The sequence below is a fragment of the Brassica napus genome, chromosome C4, assembly GCF_020379485.1.
Source record: "Brassica napus cultivar Da-Ae chromosome C4, Da-Ae, whole genome shotgun sequence".
NCBI lineage: Eukaryota > Viridiplantae > Streptophyta > Magnoliopsida > Brassicales > Brassicaceae > Brassica > Brassica napus.
This window is the reverse complement of record NC_063447.1, coordinates 52,177,554-52,199,664: the sequence shown is the minus strand read 5'-3', so window position 1 is coordinate 52,199,664 and position 22,111 is coordinate 52,177,554. Positions and strand designations below refer to the sequence as shown.

The window sequence follows — 22,111 nt, the reverse complement described above, 5'->3', positions numbered from 1 at the left end:
AATTTCTATACGATTATATGTAAGAAATTTGGTTTGAAATCCAAATAGACCAATAAACTATTGTCTAAGTCAAAAGAGAATTATGGACAAGAAGTCTAAAGGACCTAGATATCATAATAGAAATGAATAGAGTTTATTCTCTTAAGCTTGATTCTCTGAAGAGAGTTGATTGGAATGCATATCCTGAAGATATTGTTTCCAGGGAAAGAAATATGATAGTAAGTGTGGTTGTACTCTTTTTCCTTATCATGGGTTTTTTTTTTTATCCCATTGGGTTTTTCCATGACAAGGTTTTAACGAGGCAACAAAGAACATACAAAAGATAGACAACCAAAGAGAATGTTACAATTTGAGAGATGAAAATCTATCATTGTTCTAAAGGTTCTATGACTACTCATTCGAGGAGGAGCTTACGTAGTTGTACTCTTTTTACTTTTACTACGGTTTTTCCCATTGAGTTTTCCATGACTAGGTTTTTAACGAGGCATTACGTAATACAAGATGGATGATCAAGGGGGAGTGTTATAAATTAAGCATTGAAATGATCATCCACTTCTTTACCAAACTCAAGCACTATGATCATCCACTCCTTTACCAACTCAAGCACTATGATCATCTACTCATCAAACACTATGATCACCCACTCATTTACCAAATTAAGCACTATCTTTGTTATTTTATGTATTGTTGTTCACTATAAATACCATCACTCATCTCACTCTTTTGTACACCATAAACAAGAACAAGAGTTTATAATCAAAGAACCATTACATCTTCTTCTTCTTCCTTATAATAAACTCTCTCCCTTATACTAGTGTTATTTGCTTCCTACGGGTATTAAATTCTACTCTTATTTAAATTTCTCGATACTATAAATTATAAGTTTTATAAGTTATTTCATAACAAGTTCAGTAAAAAAAAGTACTTTAGTAGTTAGTATAGTCTCTTTTTTTTTTGATCAAAAGTAGTTAGTATAGTCTCTCATCTGCATTATTATTTAGAATTTAATTTTCTTGGAACGTACCATGTGTTTTGAAAAGAAAATTTTCAAATAAATAAATTGCAATACTATTTTAGGGTGACCGTGTTACCTGAATAGTTAAAGTATGATACGTGTCTATTAAAATACATAATCAAATTAAAGAACCATTTTTGTTGGAGTTCCCTCTTTATCTTTATTCCTCTTGTTCAAAACTACGGTGTGCGCTAGTCGAGCGGTAACTCCGGACCTAGCAAGTTACCGAAAAATCGAAAAGTATTCAGAAATTACGCGAAGCCTAATTTTAAATACCATTTAATATATTTATAATATATTTAGCTAATTTTAAACATGATGATATAAGTTCTTAGACATAATTATATGATTTTATATATATAATTTTAAACAGTCTTTTCTGATTCGTTAATGGTGGGTATGGTACGAAAAAAATCCCTAAATGTAGTATGTATGTGTTTGTTTTGGGTTTGATAGCTAATTATAATTATTTAGTAATGAATAATTATACAAAATCTGTAAGTAATGAGTAAAAAATATTCAACCGTGTTTTAACTTACACAGACGAAAAAAAGAACTTAGACGGTCAACGCGGGTCTAGGTGGGAATTAGGCGGTCAACGCGAAAATTAGGCGGTCTTACGCGGGTCAACGCAGATCAACGCCTGGCTACACCGATTTGGACATAATCGCCGTGTTCAACCTCCGAATAGCGCATAGACGACCGCGTTTTCGAACATGGTTCAGAACAACTGTTTTTTCCCCTTTCTTTTACAAGTAAAACTATATTTTTCAGTTGATTCAGAACTGGATAATATAAGTCATGAACTTGTCGACTTTTTGGCTTGAATTAAATATGGCTTTTACAAAACATAATGCAACTTTCGCAATAAATAATTTGGAGTGGGTGAAAATAGTTTCTACATCAATGAAATGACAATATATTCTCAATTTATTTAACAAAATTTAGAAATATAAAAAGCTTTCAACACATTTCATTTTCACATATTCCATTCACAAATACAAAACAGGCAAAATAGCATGACGCAATCGTATAAATCTGTTATATTTCTTTTCGTCAACTACCAGCTACCAGTTTACCACCATATATATTAAATCAAAGTTTTGCTCGTGGCAATCGTGATAAATTGTTCTTGTAGATATAAAATTATCAGTTTGATTATCAAACTCTTTTTTGGCTCTGATTATATAACTGTTTTAAAAAGTAAACATTCAATTTTACAACGATTAAAAAAAATTGAAATGCCATAGATGAATACAATTTTGCAAACACCAAAATATTATCTTTAATAATTGTAATAATGCCTTGATGGGCTTTTTCTTTTAAATGGGTCCAATATGAACATAATGAACGTTTTTCAGTTTTCACGATGTCCCTCTGCAAATCCCCACTTCTTCTTCTTCTTGTTGCTTCTCTCTGTTTTTGAAATTTTGAGTTTTTTTAAATCGTGCGGTTCTCTTACGATGTACACGACCTTGTGTGTGATGATCCCACTCGTGTCTTCCTCTTAGTACCTTATTTCCACAAGCCTGCTTCCACAAACATGATTTTCAGTTTTATACAAGATTCCACTTTTGAGTGTAAACGAAACTTTATTGTACCTCACAAACGTATTGACTCCATAGATCTCTTTCCACTGACTTTCTTAAGGTTGAATCATGACCCAACTCAGTTTCTGTTTCCAGGAAAGACTGGAGAATCTCTGCAGCCGATTTAACCACTTGCGCATCCCATAAATCTTCTGATTTGCCTTTTAAAACAACACACACCAACAAGAGAGATTGTTAAAGTTTGTTCTATAAGTAGCCTTGATAGTGTATACTTACTTAGTAAGCACTCTGTTGCATCAACGTGATGGATATTCCAGCCAAAGACCGTTTCTAGCCGATTGATTCTCCTTTTCTGAAACACAACATACAAAAAGAATCAAATGCTTATCCGACCAATTCACCAAAAACGTTTTTGCTTACTTGACGACGTAGGAGCCTTCTGGTATTTAGCTTGACACAATCAATTGCTTCCTCCAGCATAACCCTCAACTTATCATCTTTTGGAGAATCAAGAATCTTCCTCAGATTCTCCTTCAAGGCCTTATCATTAGCGGAGCTATTTGTGTCTGGGAGATACGTTTTCAGGAAGTCTTCAAACTCTCTGACGCCTATAGACTGCCTTAGGCCTCTGGTATAGTCAGCTCCTGGTTTGTAGATGTCATAGACTTCGTCAAGTAGTCCGGCATCTACCATGGAATCCACTCTTTGTCCAACGTATTCGTCCAGCACCGTGGTTTCAGCGTCCATACATATCAAACAGTAGTCAAATCGAGAGGAGGCATCGATGCATCCCCAGTTCTGCCCTGCCGCGTACATTACTTAATTAACTACTCACAGCAGCATTTAAAAGAAGGAGAAATTTTACCTCTGCAGCGTTTTCCTGATGTAGCTTGCTTGGAAGAACTCCTCTGCTAGCATGCAAGCTCAGGTATTGATTAATCTACAACAACAACAACAACAACATCGGACAAGAGATGAGTAAACAGACCAGCAAAGCCACAAACCAATCAGGATACTCTGGTAGTATATCTAGATAGAAGTAAATCTCACTTTTCTGTGATTATTAGGGTGAACTCTGTTTGCTGCCACAGGATCAAGCTCTTTAAGAAGGTCATAGCCATGGCTCAAATCATCTCTCCCAGAGATAGACTCCACATCCAAGCCTTCGTCAAGCAGAAAAAACTCTTATCATCCGGTCATAAACGTTTTCTAAATAAAAGGGTAACATGGTGATAGAGACTCTAGATACCTGGAGCAACATTTGAACAGCACTCATCACTGTCTTCTGTTGAATCCTCAAGAAGAAATTTACTGACAAGAGCCTACATGAACAACATTAATAAGATAAGCAAAGTTTAATCATACGATGATGTTGCCAGACATGAACAACAACATTCACCTGTATATAATAATTAGTTCCTCCAACAAGAACAGGAACGTGGTTGCGAGAAATGATCTCTTCAATAAGCTGTGAACACCAAATCAATCACAAACTATATTAATCATACCAACCAAACCCTTACTTATAGCACAATCCTCCTATATGATTTATCATATAACATAAGAAATGAAACCTTTTGATTCAGTTGGAGGCACTCACAGGAATGGCGGAGTCTCGAAAGTCCTTAGCAGTGAACTCCATATCTGGGCTCACCGTCCCAAGTAGATGATGAGGCACTCCTAAAACCTAATTTTCATTAATCAGAAGTTCAATTGGGATCACGAAGAATAAAAAAAAAGTTGAAACCTTTCTGCTCGTTGATGGTGACTTTGTTCGTGAGAACGTCGAGGCCACTGTAGATCTGCATTGCGTCGGCGTTTATGATCTCCACCGGGAAGTGAGACGCCAAGTCTACGGCTAGCTTCGATTTTCCTGATCCCGTGGGCCCCATTATGACCACCACCTTCGCCTTCTTCTTCATCTTCTCTTCCTCGATTCCGCCGTTGCTAGGGTTTACCGGCATCGCAGAAACCTCTTCTCTCCGCCTTTCTGACTTGTAAACCGGATTAAGAACAAAATCATAAACAAGTTCCGGTTTATAACTTAAACCGAATTTAATTTGGTTAAGAGGCCCATTTCTTTTAAATCGGCCCACGTGTGGTTTTGCAATATCGCACTCCTTGCTTGCGCACTAAGTTTTAGGTTAGGGTTCTTTTTTTTTTTTTTTGCTAACCGAGTATCCTGGCCCCACCGAAGTGGTCCAGACTAGAGACCGAAGTGAGCATAGCATAGACGCTGCCAGGGCGTCACCATGTGGCTCACCGTGTAAAGGTTTTTGGTCTCGGGTGCTGCAGCCCACATGTAAATTCCGCAGTGGCCAAGGCTCGAACCCAGGGGCGGGCACTCCAGCTGGAGCTCCTATACCGCTAGACAAAGCAACTTGGTTGGTTAGGGTTCTTCTTGCAGTAAGATTTATTTAACTTTGAATATCTATTTTCAGGATGGATAATTTCTTAACTGTCTATTCTTGTAATTTTTTTTTTTGAAAAGGGATTATTCTGATTGTGATTGGTTTTTGGCTACATTAAAAATGAATCTTGATCTTAAATCAGATCACTCCATTTTTCATTATGAATCCCGTGATGATTCTTGGGCATTCTGAATCTTTAGATAAGTTCATAGAGCTCATCCCTCCAAGATTGTATCTGCCTGCCTGATGATGAAGACGATACAGACAAGTAGTGGCTTCAAGGTCTTAGCAAAGTAGCAAAAGACATTGCCAACACAGAAAACAATTGAAAACCTAAATAAGGCAAAGAGACATGAGGGAGGCATATTTATGAAGTTATCATTAGTATATTCTATTGCTGACGTTGTAGACTTACAATGTTTGAATATACTTCTCTGCTAAATCAAGAAATAAGACATCATCACAAAGACAAGCAAAACAATTAGAAAAGTGCAGAAGTAAGTAGCAAAGCTGGCTGATTTCTTGAAACCTTTAATTGTCATCATCTTGGTGTTAATTAGTGTAACGAAATGTCAATGCTTTTGCTGAGTTCCTCAAGCTTTGTCATTCGCAGTTTCTCACTTTCAGTAACAAGCTGAACATATTTCATACCCAAAAAGATTCAAAAAAGAAACAACGATCATTTTAAACAGAAAAGACAAACTGAGACAGAATGTTTCACCTCAACTAACTTGCTAACAAACATAGCTTTCTCTTTGTTCTTGTCATTGTAAGCTTCAAGTGCTTCTTTGAATTCCTTCTCCTGTAGAGAAAAAAAAAACAACCATTAAGATATAAATATGCAATAAAGCTAAAAGATTAATGAACACACATTCATTACCTTTTTCTGACAGCTCTGTCCTAAAGGCTTGAGTTCCCGGTTAATAGCATCGACTCTTTTCCTTATCGCAGATATCTCCTTTCGCATTGGATCGGTTAGAGATTCCAGCTCCTGAATATTTCACAACCACAACTCTCTAAAACAATGAAAATGTTTTTTCAAGTTCTTGAAAATGTTTAGAACCAAACTTACTTCCCGAATATCGGCTAGTCTCCTAGTAGCTTCCTCAGCGAGTCCAAGCTTTGACTGGACTCTATCCCTAACCTCCATCTTCCTCCTCTCAATTTCATCTTCTTTTGCCTTAAACAAAGCCAAAGAAGAGCGTGAAAACTCCTCTTCTTTGTCATCATTCATAGGGCTTCCATTGATGCTTATGGTCCCCGAGCTCTTGATGCGTTGAATAAGTGGCGATTGTGGCTGTTCCACGATCTGTCTTGTTGTTGCCATTGTTCCTCCAAAATATTTTTCTCTCCCTTTGTATAGAAGATGACTTGTTAGTCTTGTTATATAACTCAAGACTTGGCGTTAAGAACCTATCACACAACTCATTAGGGCATGATTATCGTTTCTTAGGAAATTTTTTTTTTTTTTTTTTTTTCTTTTGAAAAAAAAATAAAAAAATTTAGAGCGAACCAATCGCGGGCCCCCACGCGTCGGTGGGGCCCGCGAACAGTGCAAAGATCCAACGTAATTCGGTCTTTATTTTGTGGTTTTGGTTACCGGTTATTTAGTTTTTCCTGGAGCCCCTATAATTTTAAATAATTTTTTTGTTAAAAATTCATTTTAAGAATCCAGAGATGTTGATGGTCTTATGGTACTTGTATTTCAAATGTCAAATGACCAAAAGATCCTCAGGGTTAACACACTATTACTGATTAAACATGTATTTTACACTAACTCGGAGTTTTAAGAGGTAAAACAAACTAATGATATATGGGGGGGGGGGAGGAATACCGAGTGGGGCTAAAGCTCTAGTAGGTTAAGATGTTTCTTTTCAATTGGTAATTAACAATTTTCTTGAGTTTGGTATATTTGAAATATGTAGCTAGTATGTTATTCTCACTGTTTGGTTCTCAATCCATAACTAAGACAAAGATATGTATCAATAAAGTAGGCACATGTGTGGTTCTCAATCCATAATTAAGACAAAGATATGTATCAATAAAGTAGTTGAAGGAAAACAGAAAAGGAAATTATAATTTGCAATTCATTTTTTATGACGATCAAACTAAAAATAACAGAATATATTTCCTTTTCCTTAGTAAAGAACAAAAAAGGCAAAATAAATATGTTTCGTGCAATGGAGAGAAGAGTGCTTCTGATGGAAGGCTTCTTGTAATGGGGAGGTGACAGTAAAATATGGGAGTACTGTCAACTTACAGGAAAAGCCATTGTTGAATATATATATATGTGTGTGTGTGTGTGTGTGTGTGTGTGTGTATGTACACACAATGACACAAATATGTCATCAGTAATTAATCATATGACAGTTGAAACAATTTGGATATTGACACAACTTTTTACATAATACAAAATCAGATGAGAGTTGTCTAGTGGTTGAAGCTTGTAATTCATGAAACATGGTATAAACATTATGATTTCTACTAGGCTTGAAAATTAGTATGAGTTTCGGTTGATGATAATCTATATCATCAAAACTAATGAAATTACAAATGTATCCGCTTAAATACTATTATCATGATTATCAATCCATATTGAAAACTTTACCAACATTCCAATGTTGTAAAAAAATCTTTTTTTTTTTTTTGTTAACAATATTTTTTTTTCCTCATTAGAATTTTGCTTTTGGATATTTTCAATGGTCTGAATTGATCCTCATAAAATCAGAGCATGTAAGGTGTATCGCCCAAATTGAAACTTAAACTAGTGACGTTAGCGGATTTCCCAACTAGTGACGTTAGCAAAGTCCCCAACTACACCAATTAGATTTATATTTTTCTGCGTTAGCGGATTTCCAATGTTAGATTACTAACAGTGTATTTGACACAAAAAAAGAAGAAGATTATTAACAGTGTGATTCATTGGATATAAATATCTTATAAATATTGAAATATAAGTGTATATAAATATTTATCTAACAGATATTTGTTTTAAGTAATATAAAACTCATACTTACTTACCAAGTGATCAAAACACATACTTATAACAGTTGATATAAACACACACTTTGGTATCATAAATATATGGTGCACAAAACTGATAGATTCAAAAAAATGAAGGAGTGTTATTCAGAAATTAGAATCAATATTTACTATTTAGATGTATATTATTAGTCACATATATATATATACCTACATCTCTTTATATATACCTATTATCTTTTTTTAATATGTCCTATTGACTGATCTACTCTGCCACTAAAAGAAAATATTAAGTATTATAGAGTGGATTGACTATCACACTGTCTGATCCGAATTCAGTATTCCTTCCGATTAAAACATATCTTTTCATATCATCACATTTTGTTTTATTCACATATATACCCACTAGTAGCGTGACAATTTATATTTATTAGTCGCCAAAATATGATCAGACATATATATACATATTTGTTGATATGGATTTCATCTAAGTATTAAACATAGAAGGTATGCATGTAGTATTAAACATATTTAAGATGAGGAGTTGAAAGATATGCATACTGTAGATAAAGTTGCAATTCAGCGATTACAAGGAGAAAGTCCATATCATCTAGACGATGATACTGAATAAATCTAAAACAATTCTTAGTGAATTATTTTGACGATCTCCAGTATTTCTTTCGAATTATCTTTACTTAATGGGTGTTTCTCTATCTATATGCAATCTATTCCCTATTTCTTTGGAGATATGCGATCGGATCTATCGTGTCTCTTTTTTTTTCCTAGAGATGTAAGTTGAGGTTAATGTCCCGTTTCTCCTTCACTTCTTGGAGATCGTAGGTCAAAGCCAATGCCTAATGTGTTGTTTCTCTTTTGTTTTATGGAGATCGTACGTTGTATAGGCGGATCTAATGGATTTCTTTTGTTAAATGAGATGATCTTGATTTAGATATGATTAATTTACAGGTTTACGTATCCCACCTTCAAAAAGACGGAAAATTTTACTTGGCTCTGGAGAATCATATTGTACTCGGCGCAGTGTTGTGTTTGATAATCCTTAGCCAAAGCAAAGCATCCAATATGAAACTGATATTTGTGAAAACTTTATTAGTTTAAATAAAAATAAAACTTAGGTGCAAACTACTAACGTTTTGGACCATAACATGACGACGTCTGTCGTTATGAGGATAACAACAGAAGCATGTTTTATTTTCCTCTCGTAAAATTTTTTTTGGTGGTCATGGTCTTTTTCTACTTCCACTTGTTCGCCACACGACGTATATATTCTAGAGGATAAAAATACGAAAATGGACCAATTTCAGACTCATACAAGTAATTCAAGACTCAAAATAACATATTCTACAAACAAGTATATAAATCAACTGATATAATGAATTTACTAAGTCAAAATCAATATTGTCTCCTTAGTCTTAGTCTAAACTCAAAATTAACGAAGTAACCTCGTAACAGCTTATTTCATGTTCTCTACATATAAATATACGACTTTAGAGCTTACACAATTTGTATAACTTAAAAGGATATAGACCAGCAAAATACACCAAGCAAAAAAATATGTACGTGGCTCGTTTAGTAACTTTGATGTTTCTGTTGTTCTTGGCATCATCAAACACAGTCTCGGCTCGATTACCATTCAATTACAATATCTCTCAATACAAGTAAGTTTCTAATCATGATAAAGTACTTTTTCTTTCGTCCCGCTATACGATTTTCTGTTTCTTTTGTTTTCCATAGAAATTAGTAGATAAATTCTATATGATAGTCATTTTTAAGTTTTTGTCACAAAAATAGTAATCAATGAAGAAAATGACTAGAATAAGTTTTATTAAAGAGTAAAAATGTATTTTTACGCTAGAATTAACTAATCTAGACTTACGGTTTAGAGTTAAGGGGTAGGTTTAGGAGATAGAATTTCAAATTTAAAAAAAAATAAAAAATAAATATTAAACTTTCAAAATAAAAAGATTCTATTTTGATCATTTTCTTTTGTTTTTAGAACTATTTTTGTGACAAAAACTTAAAAATGGAATACCGAGAGAATTGTCCAAATTAGTATTCTAAGTTTGATTTTGTTTTCTTTGGAAAAGAAATAGGAAATGGGGTTTGGGATCAAAAGGTTATAAACGAGATCAAACGTAGTGTGAAGCCCAGCAAGTCACCGCGTGGAGGTCAAAGAATTCGCGGACCTCGAGGTCCCGAAACCTAGGTCACAACTAGATCTCTATGTGACCAACCATTGGGAGTTGTTAATTTGTTATTTGTATGGACATATAACTAGCTTCGTACATGTAACGGTATGTTCAAGTCATGTGTGTAAATCTGTTTGGCTTATTTAAAATTTATTTCTTATTCAATTATGTAAATGAATTCTTTATTTCTTTATCTTCTCATATGTAATTAGACCAGGTGTCTTCTTGCACCATGTGCAATAAAAAAATTTAAAATATTTTTTAACAGATAAATATAAATTATATTTTAAAATAAAATTTTATTAATATTTTAAATTTTCTTTTTCATATCAATATTTTAATATAAATTTGATTTAATTAACATAAAAATATATTTAAGAATATGCATGTATATATTTGAAATTATAATCTTAGATAGATTTTTCTATCTATTTATTTTAATTAAATATATTAAATAAATTTGTAAAAGTTACATAATTACCAAAAATTAAAATTAAACAATATTTATAAAAAAATTAGATATATAAGAAAATAATGATTTTACGATTAAATTTTTATAATTTTCTAAAAAAACTGTATACATTTTGAAAATTTTAGTAATAAAATTGTATAATTTAAAAATATATAATTAAATTATATTTAGAAATTTATAATGCTATATTTGAATATATTTATTTTAGTGATGATTTATGAGTTATTCTCATATTCTAAAAAAAATTCTAAAAATATAAATTGACATTAAATGTAATATATGAGTTATTACCATATTTTAAAAAATTACCAAAAATATAAATTGACACTAAATGTAACTGTCCATGTCATATTAAGCTAAAAGACATGTCATCAATTTCAGTAGCCATGTCATATTTGTTTTGTGAAATTGATTGTACAAAGTAGAGCTGGAAATTTTAATCATTGCCCGCGGGCCCCGCCCCGTTTGACCCGCCGCGGGGCGGGTGCGGGTCGAACCATTTGAAATTTTTAAATCGCGGGTGCGGGTGCGGGTCGAGATTATTTTGAGCGGGGCGGGTGCGGGTCAGCCGAATTTGAATCGCGGGTACCCGCCAACCCGCAAATTAAAAAAAAAAAAAAAAATTTGAAAAAAAAAACATTTTTTGTAAAATATATAAAAAACAATAAATATTTGTATAATTTTAATTATAAATATATTTTTTTAATAGTATTTTTTAAAAATAACTATTATATAAATAAAAAATAATTATTTTTAATTAAAATAATTATTATATAATTAGAAAATAATCATTTTTAATTAAAATAACTATTTTTAATATAATTAATATTACCCGCGGATTTTGGCGGGTTACCCGCGGATTTTGGCGGGGCGAGTGCGGATTTAAAAGTTTTTGTTTGCGGGTTATGCGGGTCGAGTTTTTGAATCGAAAAAATGATTCGACCCGCGGCGGGGCGGGACGGGTCGGGGCGGGTTGACCCGCGAACCCAGCACTAGTACAAAGGACATGTGGCAAAATCATTTCGCAAATATAGTATAAGAGATTTTTCTTGTTCTCTTTGTCAATCAACACGAATAGAATGATTTAAAGAAATTTAATCATTCAACGTCATAAAATAAGTTAAATCATCTTTCAAGCAAGTGCGTATATATATTTGTTTGGTTTAAAAAGCAAGTGCATAGGGGGGTAATAAACTAATAAGAGTTACAATCTTAAGGGGGGTGTATTGGACTGATGATTTTAAAGAGTTTTAGAGTGTTTTAATTTTGGTAGGATTTATGTGAGCTTTAAAGTTATTTGAGTGATTTCATGTAAAGTCTAAAAATTAAAATCAAATCTGCAGGTGATTTGGTAAGATGTTTTCTAAAAATTTCAGAGTTCTCTAGGTGATTGTTGAAATGAAAACATGTTTTAAGTAACCCGCAACAGCCACAAAACAAAACTCATAGAACTTCGAAGCTACTATGTAAAACTGCAGCCATATTAGTGCCTCTGCAGTTACAAGTAGTGCAAAACTGCAGTCACAAGCTTGCGTTTACTTGAAAAAGCTACCTTATACGGGCAACTATGGAGGTTAGAACCTCTGCCTACAGAGAATAAATAGAAATGGAATGGCTTCTCTGTGTGAGTGATCACATTGTAGAGATGACTAAACATTTTCAGCTGGAGCCAAACTTGAGGTACAAATTACACATAGCTTATTGTGGAATTGGATATGTTAGGTTAATGGATTTTTCTTTCTAGTTCTCTGTTTGAGGAAGAAGAACACTACATTCTTCGGTAGTGTCTCAGATTTTTAGTGCCATTGTTGCAGATAAATGACTTGCAGACCGATATCAGTTTCTTTATTTTAACATCCCACAGCTTCTCCTAAGAACATGTGACCCCTCTAGCTTCTCTTAAGGTAATTTTGAATGGCAAAGGCCTCATCTTTCTCCTTCAATCTCTGCAGGAGGTATTAGATAGATTTAAGGAGACGGAGTTTTGGAATGTCGATCAAAGAATCATGGCACCCGAATCAGCAGCAGATGGATCATATTCTTTTCGAATCTGGTGGCTGCAGTTCATCCAAAACCATAAACATGATTTCTAATAGATCAACAATTCACACCAGAATAATGACACAGCCTGGTGTGGCAACAAGACGGTCCAAACTTCTCAAAGTTTGCAAGACAGTGGAATCCCCAATATTTTTGACTCTGTTATGCGAATATAGAGTTCATCATCATTAAAGCCAAATATTGACGAACGTTAACCTTTGAATCACTGCAAGTTTATTTTCTGAATGCTCCCACGATGAACAGAAACCCAATTCCAGATTCTCCGTGTCAATTAATCATGATTCATGGCTCACCAGCGATAGAGTTTAGGCAAGCCACTGATTCATAAGAAAAATATCTAGAGAGAAAATAATTGAGAATGACTGATTATACAGAGAAGAGTAATTTTATTCAGATTTCAGCATAAGAATAAATGGATCTGAAACAGTTCTGCAATTTTGTTTCCCGATTGTTTCTTATGAAGTCTCTTCAAATAACATATGCAAATGTGAGTTTTCTATACCGACAATTTATAACTAAAATGGATATAAAGTATTCTAAAATCCCATTCACAATTTTTTCTTCCAGAATATTACTTAGCTTTGAATAACACTGAATTTGATTTCACTTTTATAAATTATTAGTTGAATAACATGAGATTACAAGTGATTTGAGATGATTTCAGATAAGTTCTATGTTCAATAACACATGATTTGGATTTTGTTTTTAAAATCAACAGTTGAATAACATGGAGTTTTAAACAAATCCTAAAAACCCTTTAAAATCCTAAGTTCAATACACCTAACTGAATTCCGAGAGATTCAAAAATATATTTTTCCTTTTAATAAAAATAATTAACAAACGAGACGGTCATTCCAGAAGTGACATATTAGAATGAATTCACCAAATGGCAAATATCTTATACTCTGATAGATGGAACATATTGTTCTAAAATATGTTAAAACAGATTTTAAATCCAAATTTTCCTTTCATTTAAATGTTACGTGAACATAATTTTCCGATTTTTTTTATATTCAATAACATATTTTTATATTTCATTTAAAATATATTTTATCCCAGCTAATTAATCGAATATAAAATGTGTAAATATGCCAATTTTGGTTGGTTTAGTCAATAACAGGTCCTTTGTATTCGAATTCTAAAGCCCATTAGTAACAAGTACTTTTGAGCCCAATAAACGAGACGTTACAGCCCATTTAACTCCTAGATCCCTCCTCCCTACTTCCACCTCTTCTTCATTTCTTCAGTGTCATTTTACCGTAAGCGGTTATCATCTGCATCCCGACGCTCTTCAAACGAGGTTCTCTTCCCTTACGATCATCGTCTACGTTTACGATTCCTATATTCTCGTTTTCGATTAGCTTACAACTTGATTTCATCTCTGTCGATCTTGTCATTGTCATCGATGACCAACGTTTTCTTAGAGATTTCGATTTCGTTTCCGGATCACGATTAGGTTTCGCTTATCTGCTTCCATTTGATATATAGGTGTTGTTTCGTATTCTGTGGATGATCCATTAAGTATCAGAGATTCAGATTCAGAGCCGTGTCTGTGTTTTCTTCTCCAGAATGTATATTAGTAACTACTAGTTGATTCAGTATCTTGAGTGATGTAAACAAATAGTGAGTGATGACAATGACGAAAATAATTGATGAGATGTTTACCTTATAATCCTTTTTTTTTTATTCACAGGATACTTCTTTGTTCATTATCATGGCAACAAGAAGCGCTATCAGATTTGTGTCTCGCAGGTTCTCTAATGGCAAAGTTCTTAGCGAAGAGGAAAAGGCTGCTGAGAATGTTTTCATCAAGGTAAACATGTTGTCTCTCTTTACACTCCCTAGTGGCTTAGAATCCTCAGTAGCTATATGTGCATCTACTTTCCCTTTGGTGATGATGATGAAAACGTTGTAGCGTATAGCTTCTTGTTAACTATTGGAATTATAGAATCATCAAAGCGTGATTTTCTTTCTACTTTCCTTTCTGATGATGATGATGAAATCTTTTTATCTTTCCGTTTGTGATTCTATCTGAGAAAAGTTTTAGACAAAAGTTCTAACTAATTTCCCTTTATGATGATGGTGAGGATGATCCCTTCTTGATTCTATTCATCTATGCTGTTAACTATTAGACTTACAAGCCTCAAAAAAAAAAAAGTTCTATCTACTTTCCTTTTATGGTGCTTATTGATCAATCTGTAAATGATTATTTTTTATGTATTGTGAACTGTTAGATAATATTTGGTTTTGCTTTAAGGTAAGTATCCCGTTTGTAATTGCAGGAGTTTAAATCTTTTTTTGTTATTTAGTATCAATCTTAAACTATAAACATGTTGGATACTTTCTCTTTCTTTCTGTTCACGAGTCATTTGATGTTCCTCTTTAGCTTGGTTATATTACCATATGGTGTTTCGGTGGGAATTAATTTGTTAACTAGCTATACTTTGTTATTCCAGAAAATGGAGAAGGAGAAGCTTGAGAAGATAGCTAGGCAGGTACTGATTCCTTTTAACTTTTGTAGTTGAAACTACAAGTCGCTCATTTGGATAAAGAGAGAATTTACAGTAAACTTGTGATGAACTTACTAGGGTCCGGGAGAACAAGCAGCAGGTTCAGCCAAGGCTAGTGGTGGTGGAGGAACATCATCAGCTGAATCCACGGGACCTAAAGTGTCAGAAGACAAGGACAGGAACTATGCGGTAGTGGCGGGTGTGGTGGCTGTCGTCGGTGCCATTGGTTGGTACATGAAATCAGGCGGAAAGAAGCAGCAGCCAGAGGTTCAAGAGTGAAGAAAGGTAGTAGAATGCTGGACTTTGGAGTGGCTTTACTATAATAAAGTAGAGAGTAGCTTACTCATTCCTCTTGTATGAGAAACCTTGGAATTGCCTACTACTCTTTCTTTTGGTTTTGACCAAATTTTCAGAAGAGATTTTAAGTCTTTTAAAGTTTGCTGGCGTTTAGCTTCGGAATCTTTAAGTTCATTAGTCACTTCTGCTCTCCTCTGGCCAGAATAATACTAAAGATGATAAAGTTACACATAGACTGAAGAAGTCATTCTAAAGTTCTTTGAATTATCATCAGGTGTAAAAAGCTGATGCAGAATGTAACACAAATTGTGGATCAAGGAGAGCAAAATAGTAATCGAGTATCCAGTGCATAGAATATTAGTTAAATTCCAATTTTCAGATTATATCAGTTATATTTTTATCGTAAACGCATTTAACGTTAAGGCAGATATTCAAAGCGAGAAATAGAAATGCAAATATAACATCTTGTTTTGTGTAAAAAACTCTCGAGAATTTCAGAAATGTCAAAGATACTGACCGAGAACAAACTAGAAAACAACAGCATATAAGTTTCAAGAGGTTACAAAATGATAGCAAAATCAGATGACAGAGCCTCTACTCGAACAGGCTGAAACCCATGTCCTGCAAATTAACACAAAAAGTACAAAATCAGCAATAAATTTATGTTTAAAGATCAAAGACTTGAAGGAAGTAAAGCTTACATCATCGGATTCTTCCTTCTCCTCTTTCTTCTCTTCCTTCTTGTCCTCAGCAGGGGCAGCACCTCCACCACCACCAGCAGATGGAGCAGAAGCCATGGCAACACCACCACCACCGCTGGGTACTGAAGCTAACTTCTCCCTTCCAACAGCAATCAACTCAGCCACATCTTTCCCATTGACTTCCTTCAACAAAAGCTCAATCTGAGAATCCTCTGTTTCACAACCAACTGCAACAACGAAAGCATAGACCAATGTCACGTTTCATTAAATGTTCTGAAAATAAAGGCATTTAATCAATTGTTCCTTTCATCCCAGATTAACTACTACATCAATGATTCCCACAACAACAACTGTATATTTGGCCTATCACTAACAAGTAAACAACTTGAAAAAACAATCTTTTACATGAGCCTTCAATACCTCTATTCAATATTCACTATATTCAAAATGTGACAAAGTAAAAACGAACCTGAATTGAGGATAACTTTGATATCCGCACTGGTTGGGCAAGCCTTTCCGCTCAGAACGGCGAGTAAGAACGCGGCGACAACCTTCATTTTCTGGAAAAAAATAACACAAAAGTGTAAGTAAGTAACAGATTAGAAATCTAGAAATCGAAATGGATTGGGAGGAGCTTACTGCGGAAGTTGATGGGGATCTCGCAGGAGGCGGCGGAAAGCTAAAAAGGGTTTCTGAAGACAGGCAATGAAAGAAGTGAGGAAATAAGGAAAGTATTTTTATTTATATGCATACTCACTTACTTAGGGTTTTCTTGTCTGTCTCCTCCCCGTACACTTTCATTCGGCCCAATTCTCTTTCAAGCCCAACGTCTTATGGATTCCAGTTCTACTTTTTTTCATGCAATATATTTCTTTCTTTTTTTGTCTAATATAAAATGTGGTTTATTACTGTGATAAAAAAGGTTTATTACATTTGATCATCATTTCTTCGATTTAGAGGGAATTAGTGGTAGTAGAATTTTTATAGAGTTGGTTGATTTTAAAAGCAAAAAATTGTTAAATTTGTATAAAGAGTTTTTCATATTTAAAAAATTTATGAAAATGTTCGAGTTCAAGGATTTTAAGAATCGAGAAGAAATATGAAAGATTTTTGAAGTTTTGTTTTATGAGTTAAGTTATCTAGAATTCAATTTCCAATAATACTAGATTTGATGGAAACTTATAATCAATAAAAACCAAACTTTTTGAATAACAAGAGATTTTGTAAGCCATTAAACAATCATCAAACCAGTAACACTAGAATTTAGTAATAATGTTAGAATCCACCAACCAATAACAATAGGATTTGAGAATTTTAACAATCGGTACAATTTCATATCCCACTAACACTTCTTTACAAATCTAAAATGCTTTTATTGAGGCGTTATATTTTTACTGAGAATTTTGCTAAAAAAGAAACGAAACTCACCAATTGTTCTATTAAGATGCTCAGTTGGAATCTCTAGCAAGACTCCTAGCATTTGTAGCATGTTCTATAGTTACCATCTCCGCTTAACAAACTGAATAGATTTCCACGCTGTTAAAAGAGGAAGAAACTGTGTTAGCTTAACTTAAACTTGAACTGACAAAATAAATTTAGTAAATTAATATTAGACATAGTAAATTAATATTAGACGTAAGCAAGTAAAAAATAAATCAAGTCACCTTAGTATATGACGAATACCATTATTCTTCTCTCTTAGCATAAATCAACTTGTGAACTGCCAATATGATTGCCTCCTACTTGAGATTTCAAGCTTAACTAAATCGAGGTGATCGTCTAGGTTACGTGTAGAGTTAGAAAGTCGTGTAGAATCAGAATTAGAATCACCTACGGAATACATTCATGATATATTACCCATTCCATTTTATTTTAAGTGTTGTTCTAGATTGTGCATATAGATTAAAACACACACTCATATTTACTCTAAATTGTGTTAGAAGATACTCTCCCTTTACTTTTTTATTTTTCTTCTTTTCAATAAATATATTTTGATGGCTTTTTCACCTCAATATATTACTCCATGTTACTCCAAAAGAAAATAAAACAATCACACCTTTGATTATCTAGATGTATACTTCAATCATGAAATTTTACTGCCATAATTTCTTTTTAGAGCATTTCCTAAATCAACTTCATTTTCAAAGTTGGTAAAATTTCAAAAAATTGAAGTTTGTAGATGTTCCTCTCCAAAAGAACAACTTTAAATTTAATTTTAAAAGTTTAACCTATTTGAAGTTTTGAAGCTGCTTTTGGAAATGTTACTAGTAGTCACTAGGTTTATGAAAATAAAGAACACTGGGATTAAAAGTTTAAATAACTTAAACATGTTGTAAAAGTATGGGGAATTTTGTCAGTGTATTATTAATAATCAATGGGAGTTCCTTTATATAAGGATTACAAGATACAAATAAAAAGAAATAGTACAAATCATAATCCAACATGATTTAGGATAATTACTAAATCATAAACCAACAAGGAATATGAAAACTAGAATAATGGAAAGTCATGGCCGACTTCCTTTCTCTCTCCAGGTCGCGGCCGCTGTCTCTCTCTAGGGTTTGGGCCGTCTCTCTCTAGGGTTTCGGCCGATTTATGTACCGGGCTGGTTATGGACATTCATCACTTGATTTATAACACTCCCCCTTGGATGCCATAACCATACAGGATCCGTAATACGCTTCACGTTGCCTCTTTAGTCTACACATCAGATGCGTGAACTGTCCTGAACACGCAGGTGGGGAATCGGCCAGTTTTATTTCTGTACCGTAATTAGACCACTTTGTCCTCTTAGGTCCTTTCTCATGTCCTTTGACATCGTGTGTCTTATTGAAATAGATGAGCTGATCAATGTGAACCACATTGTCCTCGAATCTTTTGCAAATCATGTATGCCTGGATTCTTTTGCAAAACGTGTCCATGGTCTAGACGTGATCGTCTACCATCGACTGGTCTTATGCTTTGGTCAGACAAACTAGGCATACTCATGGACAATATTCCAAGCATGATACTATGAATTAATGATCTCAGGTTATGAGACTATGATCTGGTGTCTTACTACACGGATGTGTACCACTCGAACGTGTACCAATGCCTTTGTCCATTGATCTTTCTATTATCATCATACTCTTAATTTAATTGATCCATGTTGAGTCATAGACTTCAACTTCATAAGTTCACGGATACTCCCTTTGGCTATTATAATCCGTGATGATGATAAAGTACGGATGGTATGAGTTTCTTCTTCTCACTACCATCGACCATACTGATCGATGTTTTGAATTATAGACATTGTCTATACATGTGGTCATCGATCTCTCTTTTGCATTCGGTGATGCCATATATATGTATATATGTCTCGGACATTGCAGTCCTCTATCCATCTCTTGATGGTGTCCCATGACCTCTGTTGCTGTGGATCATATCACACACTGGCTATACGAGTTTGTTTATACATCTATTAGGTCATGGATCTCGATTACACGAGCTGATGGACAACATACACTTTGGTATCTGATCGAGAGTGATGTATAAAACGTCTCCTCTCATCCTCATGACAATGCCTCGTGGGAGTAACAGCAGTAGCAAACTATTTTGGCTATGCCGGATCCTAATCAATGGATCTGATGTCGGTTTGGTCAATTCGGAGACATGTTATATGAGATAACAAACCGAGGCAATTTAGATCACTTTCCTTTAGGCAGATCTTTCTTCTCTACTAGTCCATACTACGATCTAGTCGATCCATGCTAGGGTTACAGATTAATAGATAATCTATATCAATCTACTAACCTCTCTTTAGGTTTAGTATAAAAATTAGGATTTCAAATTTCTTTATAAATCCTCATATGGACCGAATTTGATCGTTCTTATAGAACTCCCTTTCATAATATATGCAGCTGCTTTTGTTCTAGTCCATGAACAGCTTAGGAACAATGATGTTCTTTCATCCAGTGATCCATATGCTGCTTACTACATCATTATATGTCAATCTATTTTCTTTTCTTATGACCAGACCATTGTCAAATTCGAATATGTAGCAGCATCCACCACATAGGAGTTTATCTCCTTATAATTTGTTCCATAGTCTCTGTGAGTATCCTTGTGTAACAAGCTATGATCGAATGCTGTTATTAGGAAAACATGAATCATCTTTAGGCCTCGTGATCATGTGTATTTTCTCACGGTTTCTTTATCTCACTAGACTCATCTATTCACTGGTTTATCAGATGGCGTTATGTATATGGCCAATCCGCCCATCTCCTTAGATTGTATAAAACCCCACGTTTATCTTTAATCTCTATTCTTTTATGATCTTTATGAGTACTCTTTCGTGGGTTTTTGATCCTCGTTTATATCTTTATGTTCAAGTGATATTATCTTATGTATCTTTATACAAATATATCTTTATGTGTGTGTGTCGACACTTTCATGTGGTTCCATTATGTTCCAGAAATGATCTAATAGATTCGAGATCTTATTATCCAGGACCTTTATTTCCTAGCAGCTTGGCGTCCCAAGCCACATGGTTTGGTACCTTAGATGTGTAGCTGCGCAGCCTTTTCTCAATGTCTGGTATGGTTTCTCTTATAACCTCGAATTCTATGCACCATTTTCTTTCCGAGGTTCCTTATCTTATGAAACACTTGGTCTATCTTGTATAAACTCTATAGCAACTTGACTGTGTCTCTTTCAAGGACATCAGATTTTGTTTGGTGCTAAGATGGTTTATGACTTAGTCATTCTTTTCTATTCGGGTCAGTGTCTGGCATCTCGATCAGCTAGCCTTTTATAATCTTTCTTTACTTTGGACGTCTACAATTCTAATCTGAGGATCTTTGCCAAGACCATGATGGTTGATACCATTCATTCTTTTATAATTCTTTCTTTGCTCTTTACCAGTTTATAGCTTTCTCCTTATGATGTTGGATAGATGGATTCATTGATCATGCAATCCGTGTACCTGGCCACTATTTGATCACCCATGTTTTGGCTCACGGTCTCTTTGAATTCGTGGAGAAAGTCCTATTCTTATGCAACATATATTTCCAATCCTCTTCTGAGGTTCCATCTTAGACGGCACACATATATCTGTGGTGGTGTATTCAAAGTCTCTTAAAATGGTGTATGTCTGGTTTTATGACCCGTATTTAATCTGAGATGAGAATATCTATGCTCATTTATATGGCCTGATGCATATTATAATTCTATACATGTAAATTCATAATGTCTCCAAGCTTATAGACTTTATAGTCTTATCCTTATAGATAATTGCTTATATGGCCGAACCTGTGTAGGTAATGGTCTTTCCGGCCGGTTATGGCCTTTACGGTCGAGCCATTTATGACATGGTCTCTTCGGCTGAGTAACGGCCTTTATGGTTTGGCCGTTTAAAACATGGTCTTAGACCATAGTAGTACACGAACTTGTAATATTTATCATGGGTTTATCCTCTCTCCCCCTCATGAACATACTATAATTTCGTGGTGCTTGAGACAATAAAGCCTTAATGAATTTCCCTTTGTGTACATGTTTCACAACGTGAGATCTTTTACGGGATAATTCTTTGTGCCTTTTCAATATTAATCTTTGCATCAAATTTAGACTTAGGATGGCTAATCCGGTCTTGCCATAAAGTTTATGATTTCGTGGGATATATCAGTATAGTCACCACGACTCTTGCTTCTTATCATACTGATCTGTAGCATAGTATTGATCAGTAGAGTACGTAGGTATAGTCTTGACCACTTTCTTTTAAGGTCTTAGGTGATTTTCTTTCAAGTCTGAAGGAACTTATTTCCTTTTGTTTGCCCATTGTTTCTATTTAGAAACCATTTTATTATAACTCAATGGGTCACATATTATTAGGTGTATCTAATGCCCTTTAGATAATGCCTTGGCCATA

The 22,111-nt window shown here is 34.2% G+C and overlaps 4 protein-coding genes across 5 annotated transcripts; 1 reads left to right on the top strand and 3 right to left on the bottom strand.

Moving 5' to 3' along the window:
- Positions 1-2,161: 2,161 nt before the first annotated feature.
- LOC106424236 (tRNA dimethylallyltransferase 2-like) lies at positions 2,162-4,635 on the bottom strand. Its single transcript, XM_013864986.3, has 10 exons — positions 4,313-4,635; positions 4,166-4,245; positions 3,965-4,033; positions 3,815-3,887; positions 3,616-3,728; positions 3,431-3,505; positions 2,986-3,363; positions 2,842-2,917; positions 2,617-2,765; positions 2,162-2,544 (listed from the first exon to the last, which is right to left on the bottom strand). The coding sequence occupies exons 1-10, from the start codon at positions 4,527-4,529 to the stop codon at positions 2,380-2,382; spliced, it is 1,395 nt and encodes a 464-aa protein (XP_013720440.1). The 5' UTR covers positions 4,530-4,635; the 3' UTR covers positions 2,162-2,379.
- Positions 4,636-4,847: 212 nt separating this feature from the next.
- Positions 4,848-6,422, bottom strand: LOC106424255. The gene is made up of 4 exons (XM_013865008.3): positions 6,049-6,422; positions 5,857-5,967; positions 5,698-5,778; positions 4,848-5,610 (listed from the first exon to the last, which is right to left on the bottom strand). Exons 1-4 carry the CDS (start codon positions 6,301-6,303, stop codon positions 5,533-5,535), a joined length of 525 nt encoding a protein of 174 aa, XP_013720462.1. The 5' UTR covers positions 6,304-6,422; the 3' UTR covers positions 4,848-5,532.
- Positions 6,423-13,874: 7,452 nt separating this feature from the next.
- On the top strand, positions 13,875-15,643 carry LOC106424328 (uncharacterized protein At2g27730, mitochondrial-like). 2 transcript variants are annotated; one of them, XM_048756486.1, is made up of 4 exons: positions 13,875-13,998; positions 14,392-14,511; positions 15,155-15,193; positions 15,287-15,643. In XM_048756486.1, exons 2-4 carry the CDS (start codon positions 14,413-14,415, stop codon positions 15,485-15,487), a joined length of 339 nt encoding a protein of 112 aa, XP_048612443.1. In that variant the 5' UTR covers positions 13,875-13,998; positions 14,392-14,412; the 3' UTR covers positions 15,488-15,643. The 2 variants fall into 2 exon arrangements, with proteins under 2 accessions (XP_048612443.1, XP_013720531.1); XM_013865077.3 differs by lacking the exon at positions 13,875-13,998 and adding an exon at positions 14,192-14,269.
- Positions 15,644-15,933: 290 nt separating this feature from the next.
- On the bottom strand, positions 15,934-16,978 carry LOC106424327 (60S acidic ribosomal protein P2-2). Its single transcript, XM_013865076.3, has 4 exons — positions 16,846-16,978; positions 16,676-16,766; positions 16,207-16,433; positions 15,934-16,126 (listed from the first exon to the last, which is right to left on the bottom strand). The coding sequence occupies exons 2-4, from the start codon at positions 16,761-16,763 to the stop codon at positions 16,100-16,102; spliced, it is 342 nt and encodes a 113-aa protein (XP_013720530.1). The 5' UTR covers positions 16,764-16,766; positions 16,846-16,978; the 3' UTR covers positions 15,934-16,099.
- Between the last annotated feature and the right edge of the window lie 5,133 nt (positions 16,979-22,111).

Excerpts from the sequence above, each read along its gene's own strand:
- LOC106424236 (XM_013864986.3), bottom strand. The coding sequence starts at position 4,529 with ATGCCGGTAAACCCTAGCAACGGCGGAATCGAGGAAGAGAAGATGAAG. Across the intron at positions 4,034-4,165 it reads TTCGAGACTCCGCCATTCCT|CTTATTGAAGAGATCATTTC; the intron begins GTGAGTGCCTCC and ends TGGTGTTCACAG. Across the intron at positions 3,364-3,430 it reads ATCAGGAAAACGCTGCAGAG|AACTGGGGATGCATCGATGC; the intron begins GTAAAATTTCTC and ends GCGGCAGGGCAG.
- LOC106424327 (XM_013865076.3), bottom strand. The coding sequence starts at position 16,763 with ATGAAGGTTGTCGCCGCGTTCTTACTCGCCGTTCTGAGCGGAAAGGCT. Across the intron at positions 16,434-16,675 it reads CAAAGTTATCCTCAATTCAG|TTGGTTGTGAAACAGAGGAT; the intron begins GTTCGTTTTTAC and ends TCGTTGTTGCAG. Across the intron at positions 16,127-16,206 it reads AGAAGGAAGAATCCGATGAT|GACATGGGTTTCAGCCTGTT; the intron begins GTAAGCTTTACT and ends GTTAATTTGCAG.
- LOC106424328 (XM_048756486.1), top strand. The coding sequence starts at position 14,413 with ATGGCAACAAGAAGCGCTATCAGATTTGTGTCTCGCAGGTTCTCTAAT. Across the intron at positions 14,512-15,154 it reads CTGAGAATGTTTTCATCAAG|AAAATGGAGAAGGAGAAGCT; the intron begins GTAAACATGTTG and ends TTGTTATTCCAG. Across the intron at positions 15,194-15,286 it reads TTGAGAAGATAGCTAGGCAG|GGTCCGGGAGAACAAGCAGC; the intron begins GTACTGATTCCT and ends TGAACTTACTAG.
- LOC106424255 (XM_013865008.3), bottom strand. The coding sequence starts at position 6,303 with ATGGCAACAACAAGACAGATCGTGGAACAGCCACAATCGCCACTTATT. Across the intron at positions 5,779-5,856 it reads GACAGAGCTGTCAGAAAAAG|GAGAAGGAATTCAAAGAAGC; the intron begins GTAATGAATGTG and ends TTTTCTCTACAG. Across the intron at positions 5,611-5,697 it reads TTGTTAGCAAGTTAGTTGAG|CTTGTTACTGAAAGTGAGAA; the intron begins GTGAAACATTCT and ends AAATATGTTCAG.